At 47.9% G+C, this 22,108-nt stretch overlaps 1 protein-coding gene across 1 annotated transcript in view; it reads right to left on the reverse strand.

Annotated features, from left to right (window-relative positions):
* The window catches only part of SLC2A9 (solute carrier family 2 member 9), a 179,467-nt gene that overhangs the window by 151,625 nt on the left and 5,734 nt on the right, over nucleotides 1-22,108 (reverse strand). The window contains exon 3 of the mRNA XM_067735514.1: nucleotides 5,999-6,159. Within this exon, the coding sequence (XP_067591615.1) occupies nucleotides 5,999-6,159 (161 nt within the window). The remainder of the gene's footprint in view (nucleotides 1-5,998; nucleotides 6,160-22,108) is intronic.

Genomic DNA, 22,108 nt, shown 5'->3' on the forward strand with positions numbered 1-22,108 from the left:
GTTGGTCAGAAACACAGGTGACAACCAGGGCTTGTGACTGGCGGATGAACTGGTGGAGGCGGCAGTCTTGTAGGACTGAGCTCTCAGTCTTGTAATCTGATGCCATCTCTAGGTAGATGGTGTCAGAATGGAGGTGAATTATAGGACACCCAGCTGGTGTCCGGAGAATTGCTTGATGGTGTGTGGGAACTCCCTCCCCGCCACACATGTTGGAAATTGGGGTTCAGAACCCAAAATACTGATGAATTGGATAGAGGTGGAGAGAAAGAGAGGAGCCAATGATGACTCCCAGGGCTTTGGTCTGAGCTCCTGCACTAGATGTGATGATGTATTTTGTGCTATGCAGGGGATGTTAAAATCACATTCAAGTCTGATCTGAAACATTTGCAGATTGGGCTGCACACCCTCTAAGCAAGTTCATCATATTAGTATATTCCTTCCCAAAATAACCCCCAGCATGACAGTGTCCCAGTGAGGATAGAAACCTTATTTGCAGATAATTCACAAAGCTGACTCACTCAGGTTCAGAGAAGGGGATTTTAATCAATTGTGTTTCCATATTTTTCCCAGGCATGACATGCAGCAGAACAAGGGGGGCCAGCACCATGCCGTTTCTGAGAGCAGAACTCCAGCACCCCCTGGGAACCCCACCGCGGACACCGGCTTCACTGTTTTGAGCTTCTCCAGTGGTGAAGAATCTCCCCAGTGCAGCCCAGATCATCAGCTCTTGGCAGAAGAGGTCAAATTCAAGGAAGAGCAATAGGATAATGAGGAGATTGAAGCCCATATCCTTGAGAAATGGCCAAAGGGACTGGGGACATTTAGCGTAGACAAGAGAAAGCTCAGGGAAAGTGTGAGAGCTGCCTTCCACTATGTTATGCTTTAACAGGATAGAAAGCCCAGAGATAAACCCATGCACATATGGTCACCTTCTCTTTGACAAAGGAGACAAGAATATACAATGGAGAAAAGACAGCCTCTTCAATAAGTGGTGCTGGGAAAACTGGACAGCTACATGTAGAAGAATGAAATTAGAACACTCCTTAACACCATACACAAAAATAAACTCAAAATAGATTAAAGACCTAAATGTAAGGCCAGACACTATAAAACTCTTAGAGGAAAACATAGGCAGAACACTACATGACATAAATCACAGCAAGATCCTTTTTGATCTACTTCCTAGAGAAATGGAAATAAAAACAAAAATAAACAAATGGGACCTAAGGAAACTTAAAAGCTTTTGCACAGCAAAGAAAACCATAAACAAGACAAAAAGACAACCCTCAGAATGGGAAAAAATATTTGCAAATGAAGCAACTGACAAAGGATTAATCTCCAAAATATACAAGCAGCTCGTGCAGCTGAATATCAAAAAAAAAAACACAACAACCCAATCCAAAAATGGGCAGAAAACCTAAATAGACATTTCTCCAAAGAAGATACACAGATTGCCAGCAAACACATGAAAGAATGCTCAACATCACTAATCATTAGAGAAATGCAAATCAAAACTACAATGAGATATCATCTCACACCGGTCAGAATGGCCATCATCAAAACATCTACAAACAATAAATGCTGGAGAGCGTGTGGAGAAAAGGGAACCCTCTTGCACTGTTGGTGGGAATGTAAATTCATACAACCACTATGGAGAACAGTATGGAGGTTCCTTAAAAAACTAAAAATAGAACTACCATACGACCCAGCAATCCCACTACTGGGCATATACCCTGAGAAAACCGTAATTCAAAAAGAGTCATGTACCAAAATGATCATTGCAGCTCTATTTACAATAGCCAGGACATGGAAGCAACCTAAGTGTCCATCAACAGATGAATGGATAAAGAAGATGTGGCACATATATACAATGGAATATTACTCAGCCATAAAAAGAAACGAAATTGAGTTATTTGTAGTGAGGTGGATGGACCTAAAATCTGTCATACAAAGTCAAGTAAGTCAGAAAGAGAAAGACAAATTCCGTATGCTAACACATATATATGGAATCTAAAAAAAAAGAAAACTGGTCACGAAGAACCTAGGGCAAGATGGGAATAAAGACACAGACCTACTAGAGAATGGACTTGAGGATATGGGGAGGGGGAAGGGTAAGCTGTGACAAAGTGAGAGAGTGGCATGGACATATATACACTACCAAACGTAAAATAGATAGCTAGTGGGAAGCAGCCGCATAGCACAGGGAGATCAGCTCGGTGCTTTGTGACCATCTAGAGGGGTGGGATAGGGAGGGTGGGAGGGAGGGAGAAACAAGAGGGAGGAGATATGGGGACACATGTATATGTATAACTGATTCACTTTGTTATAGAGCAGAAACTAACACACCATTGTAAAGGAGCAATTATACTCCAATAAAGATGTTAAAAAAAAAAAAAAAAAGAAGGAACAAACCATGGCTTGCTGGAGAATCTGACTGAGGATCTGATTTCAAAGTCCGTGTGAGTTTCCCTATGGGTTCCCACATATTTTCTGTGCTCCACTCTGGAGGGAAGACCTAGATCCAATGATATGTGAAAGAGGCCAATGTGAGTGCATCTGAAGGGACATTTGCATCATCGGCTCTGTCAGGTGATGGACCGACGCCTCTCAGGAAGCACTGATGATGAGGACGATGGGATGATGAAGATGCTAGTGAACCTAAGTTGGATGCCGGCTCTACGTCAGTGGCTGAGATGAATGCTCTACATCCGTCATCCCATTTAATGTTCACTACCATCCTCCAACGTGGCTATGACTTTATCTTCACTTTACTGTGAACTAAGTGAAGCCCAGAGAGTTCAAGGAACTCATCCAGGGCCCCACGAGCTGTGAGCCTCAGAGCCCAGGTCTACAGCCAGGCCTGTAGCCAGGGTCTGTGCACCCACATGGTCACCGTCCAGTCTCACGAGGGAGGAGGGTTCTGTCACTAAAGCCGGGTAAGCAGAGGATAGATGACCCCAAATGAGGGGCAGGGACTCAATCAGAATTCTTTTTGGCTCAGAATTTTCCAGGCTAGAGACTCCAGGAGACAAGGAACCTGCATCCTTGAGACCACATAATGGGGGTGGCTCAGCTCCAGAGACGGTTTCAGGTCCCTTATGCTCCCCTGTCCTCATTCCTCTCCTAAATCACAGATGAGCCATATGCCTCAGCCAGGATCAATCCCATTGCTGGACCTGCTGGTGACCAGGACCACCTGACTCCAAGGACCCCCAGCTCCACCCAAACTTCCCTCCAAGTCACCCATCTGGGCCCCTTTCTTTGGATCCGATCCTAGCCTTAGACATTGAGCCAGCCTCCTCTTCCTCTGGGACAGCCACCATCAGAGACAAAAAACGAGGCATCAGGATGCAGTTTCCATCCACACCACATCATGGGAAGAGTGCAGCCTTGTGGTCTAACAGACCTGTGTCTGAATCAGGTCAACCCCATTCTTTGTCACCATGGGCAAGTTGCTGGGCCTCTGGTTTACAATAATACAGAGAGTTGTAAGAAGTAAATGATGTACCATATGTCAAGGACTGGTCTATAGCTGGAGGTGAATACATGGTAGCCAACTTCTTTAATTTTTGCTCCTTTTCTCCCCTACAGAGTTACTATTCAAGCTGAGACTCAATTCAACTTTTATACTTATAATGATGAAAAAAGGAACTGGCACCTGCTTGGGGTATGACAACCAAAGCCCTTTGATCAATCTCTGTCTTCATCCTAGGACTCCTCCATCACTTAGAAATTTAGTACTTTTCAAATACATTTTCTCTTTTGCTTTCCCTCTGTTTTGTTTTGCCGCCATGTTATTGAGGATGGTAAAGCCACCTTGATCACCTTCATTTCACACGCAGGAAAAGCGCTGGCTGAGAGGTGAGAGGTGGCAAAGTCCCATGTCACACACTTGGCAAGTTGGGGAGTCAGGACTTGCTGGTCCACGACATCCAAAGGACATCCAGTGTTCCTTTTCCTGTACCAGCTGCTTGGCTTCAGAGTTTTCTTCTGGGGCAGGCTTGGGGCATAAGTGCCCACGGCCAGATATAAGGTAGGAATGTGTCACAGGCAATAGTGTCTGGGGCCAGGGGTCACTCCATCTACTGGAACAGGCAAGAGGAGTTGGGGCCACAGGCTTAGCGACAGTGCCTTGGAGACCCTGGCCAGTGGTGCCAGTCTGGGGCCAGCTGGTCACTTATCTGTTGTCAAGTAGTCAAGGATGTTCCAAGACCAGTGCCAGCAGGACACTATGATCTCCTTGGCAAGTGGAAAGATCATGGTGCGTGGCCGACGTGTGTTGGGTCCTACCTGAGCTCAGGCACTGTGTGAGCTGGCTGAGTTTGGCCAGATGCTCTGACCTTGCTCAGTTCCCATTCTCCATCAATAGACCCCACGGAGTCGAATGAATTAAACAAGAGGGTGTGTGTGAGTGCCTGAAACATTGGGGGACCTCAGAAAACGGCAGCCCTGACTCTACTCCACGACCGTTGTATCTCCTGTGTACTGAGTTCTCATTAGCTACTGCCCTGGAAGCGCCCCTGGGGACACAGAGAATGTCGGCACCTCCTCTACCTCACTGGGGTACCACAGGCCTTTATGAGCATCACATGTTTTCAGACGGCCTCCTGCCCCAGCCTATGGAAAGGCTGCTCTGAACATCATCGGTTCTAATTTGGGGATGTGAGGCTGAGTGTAAAGGAGTGGGCAGCACCATTATTAACACTGTTTTTGAAGCCCCAGGGCCGGGGGGGATTTCCTGGGGTCTGATGAATCTCTTTGCTAATTCAGGTCAGTGCAATATGGAGATCTGTGGAGTCCCTACTGTGTATGGTGTCAAGGTGATGATGAGTAAATAATATGGTAGATAATAATAGCTTCTCTTTATTGAGCTACTGCTAATGGACCATTCCCCCTCCATTAATTTTCTTTAGCCCTTATAGCATCCCCTGCAGGGTAGCAACTACTGACTCCATTCTATAGATGACGGAACTGAGATTCAAATACATTAAATGACTTGGCCAAGCCCACACAGCCAGGATGTAGAAGACTCATGATTCAAGTTCACACACGGTTGCTCTAGAGACTACTCTTTCCATTAACACCTCAATGTCCCCCAGGAAGTTGCTATGAGAAAGGACGTAGAGAAAATGTTTTGGGGGAATTTATTGATAACTCAGTCTTATACGAGAGAAGATTAGCCAGGGTCTGTGCACCCACATGGTCACCGTCCAGTCTCACGAGGGAGGAGGGTTCTGTCACTAAAGCCGGGTAATAAAAATGAGGAATAAAAATAAATTTAAAAATAAATGAGGAAAGAAGCTCAGAGGTAAATTGGATCTGAGTAGAGGGGGCGAGGATTGGGAATTTCAAAATGAAATTGATACTCACCGCAGCCCTGTTTGTAATGCAAAGGATTTGAAACAATCTGAATGTCTCTCAATAGGGAACTGGTTAAATAAGTTATCATCCAGTCATACAACGGAAGACTGTCTAAGCAACTGATTTTTAAAAAGCAGATCTATCGGTACTTATGTGGAACAATCTCTAAGACACTGTGCTGACTCTTCTCCATTTGCTCCTGTAAATGGATCCCTCCCCTCTCTCCCCGCTCTGCTCTGTGCCCTGGGAGCTGGTCCTCCTGAACCGCACCAACAAGACTCCTGAGTTTTCAGGCTTCCACTTGGGTTTGACCAATGAGAGGTACCAGCAGCAGACTGGAGGGCAGGAGGAGAAAGGAGCCAGGGTATTTCTTCCTAGCTCCTCCCTGTTTGGACAGTAGGGTTCTGACATAGCCTGGTGCCTCTACAATCTCAGCGGCTGCCTGTCAGCCCATCACCCATGGATTCACCTCTCCTTGGCCTCCGGTACCCTACTTCCGCTCCTTGCCCTTCTGGCGTTAAAATTTCTCCGGTTGGAATGAATGGAACTCTGTTGCCTGCTGGGATCCTGACTCTGATACAGACATATTTATGAACATTACAGAAGGGATCCCCAAACAGAGATGGCCCCCACTGACCTCCCAAGAACCTTTCCGATCAACTTCACCAGGAACGTCCCCACAAGTCCACCAATGGCGAATATGGACACGGTCACAGACCAGAGCAGAGTCAGAGTATCCAGGTTTATCCGATGTCCATGCCTTCTCTCCCACGACTCATTGTAAAAGGTCTTGATGTACTGAAAACAGACAACAAACCAAGTTATTCCTCCGTCCCATTCTGCTGTCCTCGAAGCCAGCCAGTTTATAAACAAAACAGCTTTTATGGAACATTGTCTTCATGCCAGGCACTTTGCTAAGCTCTCTTTGAGCTTTATTTCGTTGAATCCTTCTAACACATTTTGTGGATGGGCCCTATATTTACATCCTTTTGCAGATAGGGAAACTGAGGCTCAGAGAGACAAGGTGACTTGCTCAGCTAAGTGGTAAATCTGGGAGTCAAACTCAGATCTGACTCTGAACTTAAGGGAACCGCACAGCAGAATCACCTCAGAAATGTGTTTAAAATGTACGTACTTAACATAAGAGAAATATTTACCACCTAGATAGGTAAAGATTCAAGACACACAAAAACACGAACCATAAAAGAAAAACAAAATGCTCATTTGGATTTCATCAAAATTAAATTGCTGTGCTCTTTAGAAAACATCATGAAAAATGAAAAGACAAGCCACAGACTAAGCTAACATATTTGCAACCCATATAACTACAAAGGAATTGTAGTCACAATATGTAAAGAGTTCTAATAAGTCAATAAGAAGACAACCCAATCAGAAATGAGTGAAAAACTTGAACAGACTCCAAAAAAAAAAAAAATTCAAATGACCAGGAAGCTAATGACATGATGCTCAACATCATTAGTGAAAAGGGAAAAGCAAATTACAACCACAATGAGATGCCCACTTCACACTTATTAGACCCCCACTGCTGTCAATTCTGATTCAGTGGGTTTGGGGTGGGACTGAGTGATTCTAATGTGCACCAAAGACTGAGGTCACAGCACTACACTCCCCAAAAGAGTTCCATGCTCAAGATGCTCATAGTTACCCATAGCTACCCAATAAGGACCCACAGACTTCTCCAATAAGTATGTATGGAGTATGACGTGGCAGAAGAAGCATAGGGTCCGGTCACACAGACCTGGGCCTGAATCCCAGCACCATGATTTGCTAATGATTTAAACCAATGCTGGACCGGCTTCTTCATCTGCAAGATGGGAAAGACGACACTGATGTCTCAGGGCTGTTGTGAAGGTCATATGAGAACCTGGAGCAGTGCCCAGTACTTGTGTGGAGCTCACACAATCCCCAGGTCAGTTAACATGTCTGGTAAGAGTAAGTAGTGACCAGCAGTGTGTACTTTCGTACATTGATGGTGGGAGTTTAATTTGTACAGTCATCTTGGAAAACAGTTTGGCGTTATCTAGTAAAGTTGAAGATGATCCTAACCTACAACCCAGCAAATCCATTTCTAGAAAATTCCCCTTAGTTACCGAAGGGGATATTGGGGAGAGTGGGAGAGATAAATTAGGAGTTTGGGATTAACATTTACACAATACTATATATATAAAATAGATAAACAACAAGGACCTACTGTATAGCACAGGGAAGTATACTCAGTGTCTTGTAATAACCTATAATGGAAAAGAATCTGAAGAAGAATATATATATATATATATATATATATGCATAACTGAATCACTTTGCTATACACCTGACACTAGGACAACATAGTAAATTAACTTTTACTATAGTAAAAAATGGTAAAAACCAAACCAAAACAAAACAAAAAAACCTGGCACTCTCATAACTGGAAAAAAAAAAACAACAACCCTCCTTTTTCCCATCTGCCCTAGGATACATCTATCCAAACATCCATGGTAGCATTGCTTATAACAATCCCACACAGAAAACAATCCAGATGCCCACTGACAGCAGAAGAGATAAACAGATTGTGGAATAGTTATAATATGAAACACTACAGCCACAAGCATGAATGAATTATAGCTACGTGCAAACATGCAAAATAAAGTCTCACAAAAAATAAGATTGAGTGAAAGAAGCCAGAAACAAAAGAATGCATACAGTGTGATTCCATACCTAACCTTCAAAAGTATGCAAAATTAAAAGGATCTGGGGGAATTATACAGAGATTATAAAACTACAAAGAGAAGCAGACAAATAATTATTTCAAATGTCAGGTCAGTGGTCACCTCTGGGTGACGGTGGAAGAAATGATTGGAGAGGGGCATTTGCAGGACCTTCTATTCTCTATCTTTTACTCTTCTTCTTACGTAGGTGCTAGGTTTACAATCATTCTTTAAACTGTGTGTGTGTGTGTGTGTGTGTGTGTGCATTTTCTATATTCTTTAAGGATAATATGTTTCACCATTTAAAAACTTTGTTTAAATGGTGGAAGTGTTCCGGCCAGAGGGAAAAGCATGTACCAAGGCGGCTGAGGAAAGCTTGGGGTGTCCGTGAACAGAGAAGAGGCCAGTGGGGGTGAAGTGGGACAGTAAAGGAAGGAAGGGGCTGCATGGAGTTGAAGGGGCTGGAAAGGACAGGTTATGTGGGACCATAAGGTCCTGGTAATAAGTTTGCTTGTTATTTAGATTTTTGGGGAGGGGATAGAGTGGGAAACTATTGTAGGGTTTTAAGCAAGGGGAGGACATGGCATGGCTTTTATTTTCAGGAAGCCCGTCTGGCTTCAGAGTGCCAAGTGGATTAAAGGGGGGGCTAGAGAGGAAGCCGGCACCCTGTTGGGAGGTTTTGCAGTCATCTAATGTCATGGTGGCCTGGACCAAGTGATGGAGATGAAAGAAGGGGATGAATTTGAAGTATATTCTTTTCTTTTGCGGTACGCGGGCCTCTCACTGTTGTGACCTCTCCCGTTGCGGAGCACAGGCTCCAGAGGCACAGGCTCACCGGCCCAGCCGCTCCGCGGCATGTGGGATCTTCCCGGACCGGGGCACGAACCCATGTCCACTGCATCGGCAGGCGGACTCCCAACCACTGCGCCACCAGGGAAGCCCTGAAGTATGTTTTGAATGTAGAATGGACGGGACTAACTGAGTGATTGGCTTCAAGTCTGGGGAGAGAGGGTGCTGGTGATGGCAAAGGAGGAACGCAGCAGACTACCAAGTGTTTGGCTTAAGCAAATGGGCGGATGACAGGAGATGAAGAAGTGAGGGGTAGCACCCTCTCCCTGTGAGATATCTATTCTCCTCCCATTTTCTCTCTCCTTCTGATCCCATAACCACCTTGCTTGTAGTATGGAGTGAGGATAGGATATATTATCAACAACTAGAGCTTTTCCCAATGATGATGAAGTTTCCATGTGTTAATACACAAGACACTCTGATCTGCGGTCGCCCATTGATTCATTCAACAAACCTGTGCTGAGTACTGGGAACTGCGCTGCACACAGACGTAAACCAAACCCCGGATCTCAAAGAGCTCTAGTCCACTGGAGCTGGTAATGCATTGCATAATTTAAGGATGCTCTTGGCTGCAAGAAACAGGATATCCCAACTTGAAACAGCTAAGCAACATGGATATTCATTAGGACTATTTGTCTGGTGGCTCCGTGATGTGGTAAAGAATCCAGGTGCTTCCTTTTGCTTCCGTCTGCTAACCATAGTTTTGACCTTATCCTAAGGCTGCACCCACTCATAATGATAGGATGACTCCTAGTAGCAGTTTTGACCACACGCTTTCCCATTCATGTTTGACTAGAGAGAGTACTCCTGACCTCTCAGAGACCTCTTGATGCTAAGAAGAACTTTCCTAGAAGCCTCTAGTAAACCTCTCTTTAAATCTTGTCCACCCTGGTTGGGGCACAGGCCAACTACTAAGCCAATCGTTGGAGAGTGGGATGGGAACCATGAACTGGATCTCTGGTCCCGAATTCCATTTCTTTATCTTCTCCTCCTCACCTTATTAAATAGCACACTGTTCTCCAATTGCTCAGCTAAAAGTCATAACTTCATCCTTAACTCTGGCCCTTGATCCACACCCCTCAGCTAAGCCAACTGGACTCATCTCTGTCTGTTATGGGTTGAATTGTATCACCCCCAACAATTCATATGTTGAAGTCCAAGCCTCCAGCACCTCAGAAGGTGACCTGTTTGGAGATAGGGTCTTACAGAGGTAATCAAGTTAAAATGTACTTATAAAAATGATACGTTTGGACACAGAGACGTGCAAAGAGGGAAGAAGATGTGAAGAGACACAAGGAGAAGATGGCCATCTACAAGCCAAGGAGAGAGGCCTGGAACAGTCCTTCTTTCACAGGTCTTAGAAGGAACTGACCCTGCTGAAACCTCGATCTTGGACTTCTAGACTCCAGGACCGTGAGAGAATAAATTCCTGGTGTTTAAGCCCCCAAGTCTGCGGTACTTTGTTCTGGCCTCCCTTGCAAATTAATACACTGCCTTACCTTCAAAATACTTCTCACTTCTTTCGTCACTGAACCCAGCCCAAGCCATCATCCCTCTCCCTGGGGCTCCCATAACAGCCCACCACCGGGGACCCTCATCAAGTTGCCACGCCCAGCTTCTCTGAGTGGGTACTGTGCTCCCTGCCAGTGCCTGGACATGAACATTGAACCTTAGTTTTCAAGTACTCCAGTGGCCATCTGTCATCCTCCTGGCTGCCCAGCATCAGAAGCCCCCTTCTAATTTGGGAGAACTTGCTTCCTTTTCTGAGCCCTGCGGGAAACAGAGCCTGCTCATCTTTCAACCTCAATAGAGGTTGAAATTGTCAGACACACATGCTCTTCCCGGCATCCCCTGCAGCTAGGGAGTGGTCATGTGACTAAGGTTTGGCCAATCAGAGGCCTGGCTTCGCATGAAGCGCGGGAGGCCAAGAAGCGGGACTGAGAACTCTTTGGCAGCAAGGGCCTGCCAGGAGGATTGGGTTTGGGGCAGCAGCGGTGGCAGTGTCCTTTGCTAGCTGTGCAGGAGCGGCAGTGATGGCCACAGGACAGCCCCCCAGGACCAGCTCTGGGATCCGGCTGCAGAGCTTTTAGGCCTGTCTCGCCAGTCCTCCCACCAATCTTGCGAGCTGCTCACTATTTTTTCAACAACGTCTTTTTTAGCTTCAATCAGACAAACGTTGTTGCGTCCAACTCCTGAAACTCTACCAAAACACATAAATAATCCCATTTCATCCTCACAACCCTAGCGGTAGACACCCCGTTTACAGAGGAGGGAGCCAAGAGTAAGGTAACTTACCCACGGCCACGGGGTCAGTAAGTGGTAGAGGAGGATTTATGCAAAATCTGCCTGGCTTCAGAGCCTGAACACAGCAACCTACCAGTGACAACCCATTTCATGACAAAGGTGTGAAAACAGGGCAGCTAAATCCAACAGGACATTTATTGACTTAAAGATCCGTATTGGTTAGGGCCCTGTTATGGGCTAGACTCCCTGTCAGGTCCCGGAGAGTGTAAGGAGGACACCCCTCAAGGAGCATACAATAGGGCGGGAAACAGCATGGTTAGCGCTAAGCCAGAGGGATAGATGAGCCACAGGTAGGCAGGCGGGTACAGGATGCCCCGAGGGCTACTTACAGGGTCCAGACCCTCCAGAGAATCTGGAGTGAGTATCCTGGACTTCCCAGGCCTCCTGCCCAATAATCAGCAGACCCCCATGCGTTGAAGTTCATTCTTGGATGTCACTTGGTCCCTACTGCCATCCCGCATGGATTCAAGCAACTGCAGCTTCATTGGGAGCAGTCTTGCTGATACCTGCTCTAGAGAGCCTTTTATTCCCACGCCTGCAGCAATGACCAGTTTCCTGAGTTAATGTACAGAAACTAAAAGGACGCTGTTTGGGAGGAAATGTTCTCTTTTCCTTTCCAGTCATTCAGGAGCCTGGTGGGGAAGGAGGCAGCTTTCATATCACATGCTGCTAGGCGCTGCTTTGGGAGTCTCTGCAGAGACTTCTTATTTCAATTTGGGGAAACTGGACAACACAAGCATCTGCAGAGGGCTGGAGAAGCCTGGAAGAGTAGCCCCCTGAGGAAACACGTCTCCAACAGTCCCCAAAAGCTGGTTTCAGAGCGATGGCTTTAGTGATGAAATGTTTGTCTTTGGGTGTGAATTTAGCAAAGGCCTAGATGAAAGGCAGCCCAAAAGTATATCTGAGAGCAGAAGCCGGGTGTTGGGGGTTGGTAAGCTAATTCACTGCAGGATTCATTCACTGGGTTGGAGATTCACGGAGCTGGTATATGTCAGCACTGACTTGTAGTGCCTTGTACAGAGTGGAGGCTGAAAGAAATGTTTGTGTCTTAAATTGAATTTCTGCTATGGGCCGGTCACCATATAATAATAAAAATAGGTAACCCATACATCATATTCACCACGTGTCACACACTATTTTAAGAACTGGACACATGTGAACTCATTCCCTCTGCAACCCTATGAGCCAGGCAGTGTGTTCTGAGTTCTCTCTCGGGCAGCTGAGGAATCTGAAGCCACAGGGCTTTCCCAAGGTCCCACCATGGGCACGAGGCAGGGTCAGGACTCAAACTCAGGCAGCTGGACTCCAGAACCCATCTCTTAACCACGATTCTATTCCCATTCTTAGTATGGAAAACATAAAGATGATCACATCAATACCCCAGCCGCATGTGGAGAGACTGAATTAGGGGAGAAGCGGGGACGTGGAATCAACATTGGTTGACTGCTAAGTATGTACTGGACATCTGCATACTTCCCTCGGCTCAGCCTTGCAGACATCCTGTGACGTTTCATGAGAGCCAAGAACTCTGGAGTTGAGCCATGCATCTGAAAGCTACACAGAAATCCAGTGGGACTGCACACCCCACTCACGCTCACAGCGTCTGTGCCCTGGCTTCGGAGCCTCCTCTTCCTGGCCGCACTGCCATGTCACACTCCTCAGTCCCTTGCATCTGGGGGGAAGGGAGGGTCATAGGACTACTGCTCACCAAAAGTGTGTGAGTAGGTGTGTCACCTCCATCGAGGATTAAGGGTTCGTGTGCCTTCTCCTCACCCACTCCCTTTCCCTGCAGGCTAGTCGTTCACAGAGAGCCCAGCAGAAACCTCTGAAGCCCTGAGGAACGGGGGAAGGCACTCAGCAGAAGAAGCCTGGGCCCCTGTGTGGCTGCATGGAGCAGAGCGGCCCTGCTCACCTGCTTTGGGTGGTGACGTGGATGAGAAATAAACCCTCATTGTGTTCGGCCACTGAGATTTAGGGGCTGCTTGTTATAGCAGCTGGTTTACTCAAACACAATGACCCCCAAGCCCATGACCATGACCATGACATGAGGCTTTAGGAAAGAGGGAAGATTTAGGGCAAAGTCATGAAGGGTGGGTAGGTTTGGAGCCAGGGGCCTTCGACTAGAAGTTTCCTTTTATATTTGGGGGAAATTGTAAGTCTCCATTTGAAACAAATGTTCTGCAATAAAATATAGTTTGAAGATGAGTGTGCTAGCTAATCTCTAGGCCCACTTTGGGCCATCTCGTTCATGGAGTCCACATTTTACACTTCCATTGGGCCTACTTCCGAGACACCCATTCTTGTGTCTTTCTATCTGGATTTACACACCTACTTCCTTACCACCAGGGGCCTGGGTTCCCACCCTGTCTTCTAGAGACGAGTTCTGCAGTCCCTGCCTTCAAGGAGCTCAATGACAAGAGCCGAATAAGCATGCACTTACAACATGGAGTGGAAAGAGCTGGGGCGTTGGGAAGCTGAGAAGGGCTGCAGCCACTCAGCCAGGCCACGCAGATCAGGTACGCAAGAAAGGCGGGGTCAGGGGGGTGGTGGGTAGGCTTGGGTCGGATGACGGTAGACAAAAATTCTCAAAGGTGGAGAAGCTGATGGCATAGATGATGACATAGAGAAGCGATAAATGAGTCAGTGGGGTTGGAGGGTGGCCCAGCAGCTGGAGAAAGTTTGGAGAACAAGGCAGGGGCTGGTCGGAACTTGACTGCCAGGCTAAGGAGTCCGCACTTCATCCTGTGGCCGTTGAGGAGCGATTGGAGGATTTGTTCATGGAATCGAGTTCTGCTTTGTGTGTTAGAACATTCACTGTAGGTGCAGTGTGAGGCTATTTCAGAAAGTTTCTCCTGGAGGCGGCTGGGCCAGGCAGGAGGCTCCTGGATTGATAAGACGTGATGAGTCTAATAGAAATGTTTGATGAACTCATCAAGGAGAATTTATATTATGACTAGTAGTGATTAGAGTCCAAACTGCAAAGAAAGTCATAGAGGCCACGTGATTAAAGGAAAGGAGACCCAACAAAGAGCTGAGAATCTTGGGGTCAAGACTTGCTTGCACTGCTGAGTCCTGTGACCTCCAGCAAGTGGTTCTGCCTCTGAGGGCCGGGTTTCCAGTGGTTAAGGACCCTGGAATCCACTTTATTCAACTCTTAGCTCGGCTTCTTTTCTGCTGGGTGACCTTGAGTAAGTTACTCAACCTCTCTGTGCTTCAGGCCCCTCCGCTGTGAAATCATTTTCCTCCCTAAAGAGTTACCGTGAGGATTTAATGTGAGGATGAACACAAAGGACGGCGCTGGGTCCACAAGAAGCACACAATACAAATCAGAAGCTGGGGTGGCTGGTGGTGATGTTCATATCATTATTTCTATCTCGTGACATAAGAGTCCTAGTCTTGTTAGACTTGTTTATTTCTCAGGTCTATGAAGCCATGAGTAATTGACCACTATCTCCCCAGCCAACAACACGGGGGCCAAGCTTCTGGCACCAAATTGAACCATGCAATTCCCAGCCAGGAGGACTGAACACCTCCAAAGGATGACAGGAAATTGCCAGACAATGGGAGGCACATTACCTTGTAGGCTGTTTTACAATGTTAATGTTCCTTACTGATTCGCAGAGCCTGTCAAGAACCCATCTCAAGTTTTTCTCAGGAGTGCTATAATAATACGCATAAATAGAACCCTTCTGTGGATGGACCAGAGTGTACACAGCATTGCATAAAAGAACAGGTCATGCCCGTAACTCCTTAGGGATTTGGAGAGACAGTCCGCACCACTGAACACACTGGCACAGGGAGGAAAACAGTACAGAAGTCCTTACAAAAGTGCCCACCACCAGACCAGGCTCTTTGAAGTAAGGACCACACAAGACAAAATTCCATAAGCCCAGCAGTGGCACCTAATGTCACCCGAGTAGCACAGCTGAGGCCTCCTATGCAGAAAAAGTGAACGTGTCTGGCCAGAGACTTCTAGCCTCTGAAAGGTCTGCTTGCAAGATGGGCCCCGGGCTGGCAGCAGGGACCTTGGATTTGGGGAGGGACCCCACCATTCCCAGAACTGAGAAGAGGGGTTTGTAGGGCCTAAGTTGTGCCAACAGTGTGGTTTGCGCCTCTTTTCCGGAGTCAGGAATTGTACACATGCCAAGAGGAGGTGCCTCTGTGACCGACCTCCTATAAAAACCCTGAACCTAAGGTTTCCCTGGTGGCGCAGTGGTTGAGAGTCCGCCTGCAGATGCAGGGGACGCGGGTTCGTGCCCCGGTCCGGGAGGATCCCATGTGCCGCGGAGCGGCGGGGCCCGTGGGCCATGGCCACTGAGCCTGCGCGTCCGGAGCCTCTGCTCCGCAACGGGAGAGGCCACAGCGCTAAGAGACCCGCGTACCGCAAAAAAAAAAAAAAAAAAAAAAAAATGCTTTCCTGAAATCCATCGGGGAGTTCCAGTGTTTTGAGCACTAGTTTCCCGGGACTCTTTGCTGGGCGCCCTGCAATAAATGCTAGTTTCCTTCCTCACAACCCAGTGTCAGTAGATTGGCTTTACTGTGTGCAGGTGAGCAGACCCGAGTCTGGTTCTGTAACATTTCTTCCTGGTTCTTGAATAGTAGCCTCTAAACCCTTGGGATTTCCTGGATAGGAAATGTTGATGATACGAGTGTCTTTGTTATCCACAGGGGGGCTCTCGGACCTGATGGTTTATGCAAGTGAGATAACCCAGTTTGGGGGCTGGCCATGCTGGAGATAGCAACCATGTGGTTGGCAGTGCGGGGGAGAGCTTCAAGCCAGGTGGTACCAGCCCTACCTCCAAGGAGGGGAGGGGGCTGGAGATCGATTTGATCAGTCATGCCTGGGTAATGAAGCGTCAACAAAAACTCCAGACATGGAAGCATGGCGAGCTTCCCTGGTGGACAGTACTCTGTGTGTTGTTATACATCGAGGTGCTGGGAGGGTGATGTGTCTGGATGTCAAGGGGAGAGAACTCCAGAAGTTTCATGTTTGGAATGCCCTCACTCTAAGTGTCTCTTCTTTTGTCTGCTTCTGATTTGTATCCTTTTGGCAATAATAAAACTGTAATTGTTAGCGTAGTGCTTTCCTGAGATTTTTGAGTTTTTCTAGCGAATTATTGAGCCTGAGGGGCTAGTGGGTGCTCCCCAAATCTGTAACCAGCTGGTCAGAGTTGTGGGCAGCCCTGGGATCCCCGAGCTTGCAGCTGCTGTCTGAAGTGAGAGCAGTCCTTAGAAGACTGTGCCCTTAGCCCGTGAACTTGGCCTACCTCTGGGCAGTCAGCATCTGAAGGCATCACAAACCTTTGTTCCAGGCAGTCTGCTGGGTGCCAGGGAAGCAATGACCAGCATTGTCTGCAAGGACACTTTGACCTATAGAATCCCATCCGCTGTCCTTTTGCTAAACCTCAAAGCACTTGCCTGAACTGTGGGCCAGGACTGGGCAAACGGGCTCTAGGTGTTCCCTCTCTATTTTTGGAATCAGCTGTAAACTCTCCCTCCCAGCCACCTTCCTGTCTGTCCTCCCAGCCATAGCATTGCCTGTTTACTAGCTAATTTCTGTTTTCACTTAGGCCTCCTATTCAACACACTCATTTAGCTCAACTTTGGTCCTTCTGGGTGACTCTTCTTTTTTTTTTTTTCCTGTGGTACGCGGGCCTCTCACTGTTGTGGCCTCTCCCGTTGCAGAGCACAGGCTCCGGAAGCACAGGCTCAGCGGCCATGGCTCATGGGCCCAGCCGCTCCGCGGCATGTGGGATCCTCCTGGACCGGGGCACGAACCCGCGTCTCCTGCATCGGCAGGTGGACTCTCAACCACTGCGCCACCAGGGAAGCCCCATGGGTGGCTCTTCTTAATGTCTGCCCCAGTGGTCACCCTGCTTGAGGCTGGCGGCTGCCTCAGGCCCTGGCTATGTGGCCGTAGCTCATCCTGCAGCCCCAAGCACTGCACAGGTCTCAGCAGGAATGCATCCAGGCCCACCACTCCCCACCCACACTCCTCATGATTGATTCCACCCGAGCCCCATCCCGTTTGGGCCCATCCTTGTCTCTGTGGGACCCCTTTGGACGGGAGTCTGGGCTCCATAGCTTCCACTCAGGCTTGGACCTTTCATTTCTTTAGAATACTGCTTCCAGAATCTTCCTGTAGGCTCTCCAGACATCACTCATGAGCAAGAGGAATTTTGATTTGTGCTCTAGGCTGACACATCACCTCACCCAAGCCACATCAGCCCTGCCTGCCCGAGGACGGGCACCCACCTTGGCTCCCAGACAACAGCCCTGGGAATAAGACTCTGATGTCTCCTTCCAGCCCTCATCGGCCTCTCAGGTGAGATCCAGACCCAGGGAGCCCTCAGGCAGCTCTGGATTATCGTAGCAGCGCTGATGGAACAGATCCCAGGCAAGAAGCATTCTCCTACTAAAAGTCAAGGCTTCAAATGGCTTAAATGTGAGGCCATTTGACAGGTTTCAGAGGAGCCCCTTTAGCCTGCATACATGACTGCTTGAAAATTCAGCAATTATCACGTTTCATTTGATGGGTATGTAGATTAGCTCTAGATTTTTCATAGCCTTTACAAGGGCTCAGAATGCTTTAAATAGATAGGTAAATAGATAAATAAGATAGGTAAGTAGATAGAAGATGATAGATAAGTAGATGGATGGATAGATTGATAGAATCTAAAAAAAAAACGGTACCGATGAACCCAGGGGCAGGGCAGGAATAAAGACGCAGATGTAGAGAACGGACTTGAGGACACAGGAGGGGAAGGTAAGCTGGGACGAAGTGAGAGAGTGGCACTGACATATATACACTACCAAATGTAAAATAGATAGCTAGTGGGAAGCAGCTGCATCCCACAGGGAGATCAGCTCAGTGCTTTGTGACCACCTAGAGGGGTGGGATAGGGAGGGTGGGAGGGAGGCTCAAGAGGGAGGGGATATGGGGATATATGTATACATACAGCTGGTTCACTTTATTGTACAACAGAAACTAACACAACATTGTAAAGCAATTATACTCCAATAAAGATATAAAAAAAGAGCTGGATAAATTGATAAATAGAGAAGTAAGTAGATGGACAGATTAGATAGATAGATGATAGATCGATAGATAGAACTATGCCAATTAGAATTAGTCATTGGAAACAGAAAAGATAAAGGTTTAGACATGCAGCAATAAATGGACAAAAGAGAGAAAAATATTAGGAATATAACATCTGTAGGAAAATTCACCACTCATGGATTGATTGTTCAGAAAGCCAGCCAGCTCTCTGCCAGGAGGTCCTAATGACAGCAGGCGTCCACAGGGGCCTCACCACTTTCATGGAACCTTCAGCACAGAAATTAGCAAACATGGATCACTGGGCTAAATCTGGCCCACTGCCTGTCTTTGTAAATAAAGTTTTATTGGAACACAGCCTTGCCCATTCATTTACATATCGCCTATGGCAGCTTTCTCACTACAGAGATAGACTTGAGTAGTTGGGACAAAGGTCTTATGGCCTGCAAAGCCAAAAACCTGCAAAAGCTCTAGCAGATCAACTTAGTAGAGCAGAAAAAGGGTACACCTTCGAGTTCGGCAGACCTGGGTCAGGTCCCTGTCCGTGTGAATGCAGCAGAGGCATCACTAGAATTTTCACGAAGGGCAGACTCACATCTGGCAGTTTGGCTGGGGGGTGAGGAAGCCTAGGGCACTTGCCTTGGAACTGAATTTTCACACAAAGAACTTTAAAAAAATCTTAAATTTATCCATTTACTCACTCAGCAAATATTTATTATAAATGCTTACTGTGTGCCAGACCCCGTTCTAGGTGCTGGCACTAGAGAAGCAAGAAAACCATGAAGTCCATGTCTTCATGGGGCTTACTTTCGAAAATGGGGGAAGAATGGACAAGAATCAAATAAATATATAGTATCTCAGGTGGTGTTATATTCTGTAAAGAGAAGTAAATTAGGGGGAGGGGCTAGAGAGTGATAGAGAGGTGCTGCTGGGATAGGCTGGTCGGGGGAGACATCTCTGAGGAAGGGACATTTGAGGAGGAACCAGAGGTAATTGAAGGAGAGAGCATAGGACTATCTGGGCACATCTGGGAAAGAGCGCTCCAGGCAGAGGGAAAAGCAAGTGCAAAGGCCCTGGGGTGCCCAAGTGTGGGTATTTTTGAGGAGCATCAGTGGGGGAGGGGCGTCTTGTGGGGGCAAAAGAAGGAGCAAGGGGGAAAGTGCTGGTGATGAGAGCAGAGTGGTCACCAGCCGCCAGGCCCCCTGGGCTTGGGGCCACAGCGGTCTTCTGGGCTGTTTTCCAGGTGTGATGGGCAGCCATGGAGGTTTTGAACAGAAGCACAATTTGATCTGCCTTAATTTGTAAAGGGTCCCTCTGGCCCTGGGTGGAGAATAAGCTAGAGGAGCCAGAGTGGAAACAGGAAAACCAGGTAGAGGACTCAACGGCAGGCCAGGCTGGAGACCTGGAATGTCCTCACGGGTCAGGCCTCCAGTGTCTTATACTCACTTCTGCTCACATCCCATTGGCCAAAGTTGGGGAAGGGCCATGTGTGGATGCCCGAGGTACCTGGGTGTCCTCTTCCAAATGGGGCATGATAGGTAGTCAGACTCGGGGGGGGCTCTCTGAAAGCAGGGTGGACAGGACCTACAGTCATTTAGGGTAACTGTGTTGAAGAGAAACAAGTGAGTATATTAAGAGTGAGGGCTAAGGGCTCCCCCCCCACACACCAGGAATGCAGACACATTAACCTCCATGGGCCTCAGTTTCCTCATCTATAACGGGGGTTAGTCCTGGCTCCCTTGGGGACTGTAATGAGGATGAAATCTGATACCGTCCCTCATGGGGCAGCACGGTCGGTGCCACAGTGGGCATTATTTTCATCATCAGCTTTCCAGAAAGTTTCCAAATATCTGAGCCGAGAGAAACACGGAATGCTTGTGAGATGCAGCCGGGTGGCGGCCAGGTGGCGCCAGCTACTGCCTGGATTGTTCACGTGGTGAAATTCCTTCTCGCCTGAGGGTGGATGGCCTTGGCCTGCAGTCCCTCTGCTCCTCTGACCCCCACCTTGGACCCGGTTATCCCACTACTCAAGAGGCGAAGCTGGTGGGCAGGGGCCTCCGGACCCAGTGTCATCACTAAACCAGCATCCCTTCTGCTGGGTAGGTGTCCTCGCTGTGACTTATTTTCATCAGCACCTCCAGCGGCAGCCTCTGCTCACCATGTCTGTGGACCGTCACCCCCAGACCCCAGCATCTGCATCTCCTGGGTCTGAGAGTTTCTTTCTCCTTCCGAGAGGCCAGAGCCCCGGTGAAGTCTGACGCCGACACAGAAACCCACCACCAGGCGTGGGCCCTTCCCACCTGCGTTAGACCCGGCTCCCTGGGCTCTCTGCTCCCATACTGGTCTCCTGGACCCTGGGGCTGCCTCGCTTGCCCACACCTAGGCCCACAGCAAAGGGAAGAGGTTTCTGAGTGATCGCTGGCCACAAGCTGAGCCCCTCCAGCCTCGGGCCCCCTTCCATCCTCCTGGCCACTCTGCCAGGGGATTGTCACCACCTGTCAGGATCTGGGGCTCCCAGGGGAGCTGGGGTCCCCGTGCAGGCCTGCCCGGCTCCAGCTCTTCCAGCTCCTCCAGCTCTAGGCAGCTTCCGCCCTGGGAGGGGCTCCCAGGCTGAGCCATGGCCCCCAGCCCGCCTCCAGTGCTCGCAGGCTGGGTGGCGCTGACTCGGGCTCCTGTTCCGGCGCCTGTGATCCTCCTTGAGCTGGCCCTGCCCTCCTTCCCAGCCTCCTCCTCCTCCAGCCCTTTGGACCCCACAATCGGGCCACTCCCTTTCTGCACCATTCCCAGGAAGCCTGCCGCTCTCTCTCAAGCCCGGGATAACATAAAGCCCTTCCACCGGCCTGTGTTCCCATCTCTACCCCACACATCTCTCACTGCTGGGCATCTCCCCAAACTGGAGAAACAGGTAGATACAGAGAATCACAACTTAACCAGAGCAAAAATGCACAGCAGCACACCAGTGCCAGGGCAGGAAAACCTGAACTGTAATCAATGAATTGCTGAAGGCTCAGCGTGGACAAGTCTGAGAGTATCTCTCGGCACCCAGTCATATCCGTCCCCCTTTGGTGAGTTTCACCTCCAGGGGCTCTACCAGATTCTCACAGGGACTGTCAGAAAAGTCCCCTTATGCTTCCAGCAGGGGAGGGGAACAGGAACCATTCTGAACTATATCAGAGCATTCTGTTCTTCTTCACGAGGCCTGTCCTTGGGAGAAAATATTTCACTGAGTACATGGAGAGATATTCCATGTTCTTAAACAGGAAGATTCAATATTGTCAAGATATCAGTTTCCCAACTTGATCTATTCAACATGATACAAGTCAAAAGCCCAGCAAGTTATTTTGCGGATACCAACAAACTGATTTTAAAGTTTATATGGAGACACAAAAGACCCAGAATGGCCAACTCAACATTGAAGGAGAACAAAGTAGGGTCTGATGTTACCCTACTTCAAGACTTTACTATAAAGTACGGTAATCGAGACAGTGTGGTATTGGTAAAAGAAGAGTAACAGATCCGTGGAACAGAAGAGAGTTCAGAAATGGACCCACATATAGTCAACTGATCGTTAACAAAGGAGCAAAGGCAATATAATGGAGCAAAGATAGTCTTCATCAAATGGCACTGGAACAATAGACATCCACATGCAAAAAAGGGGAAAAAGAAAGAAGCTAGGCATAGATCCTACACCCTTCATAAAAGTTAACTCAAAATGGATCAAAGGCCTAAATGTAAAATGCAAAACTATAAAACTCCTAAAATTTTTAACATAGGAGAAAAATCTAGACGACCTTGGGTATGGTGATGACTTTTTAGATAAAACACTAAA

Source organism: Pseudorca crassidens, chromosome 4 (genome assembly GCF_039906515.1).
Source record: "Pseudorca crassidens isolate mPseCra1 chromosome 4, mPseCra1.hap1, whole genome shotgun sequence".
Taxonomy (NCBI): Eukaryota; Metazoa; Chordata; class Mammalia; order Artiodactyla; family Delphinidae; genus Pseudorca; species Pseudorca crassidens.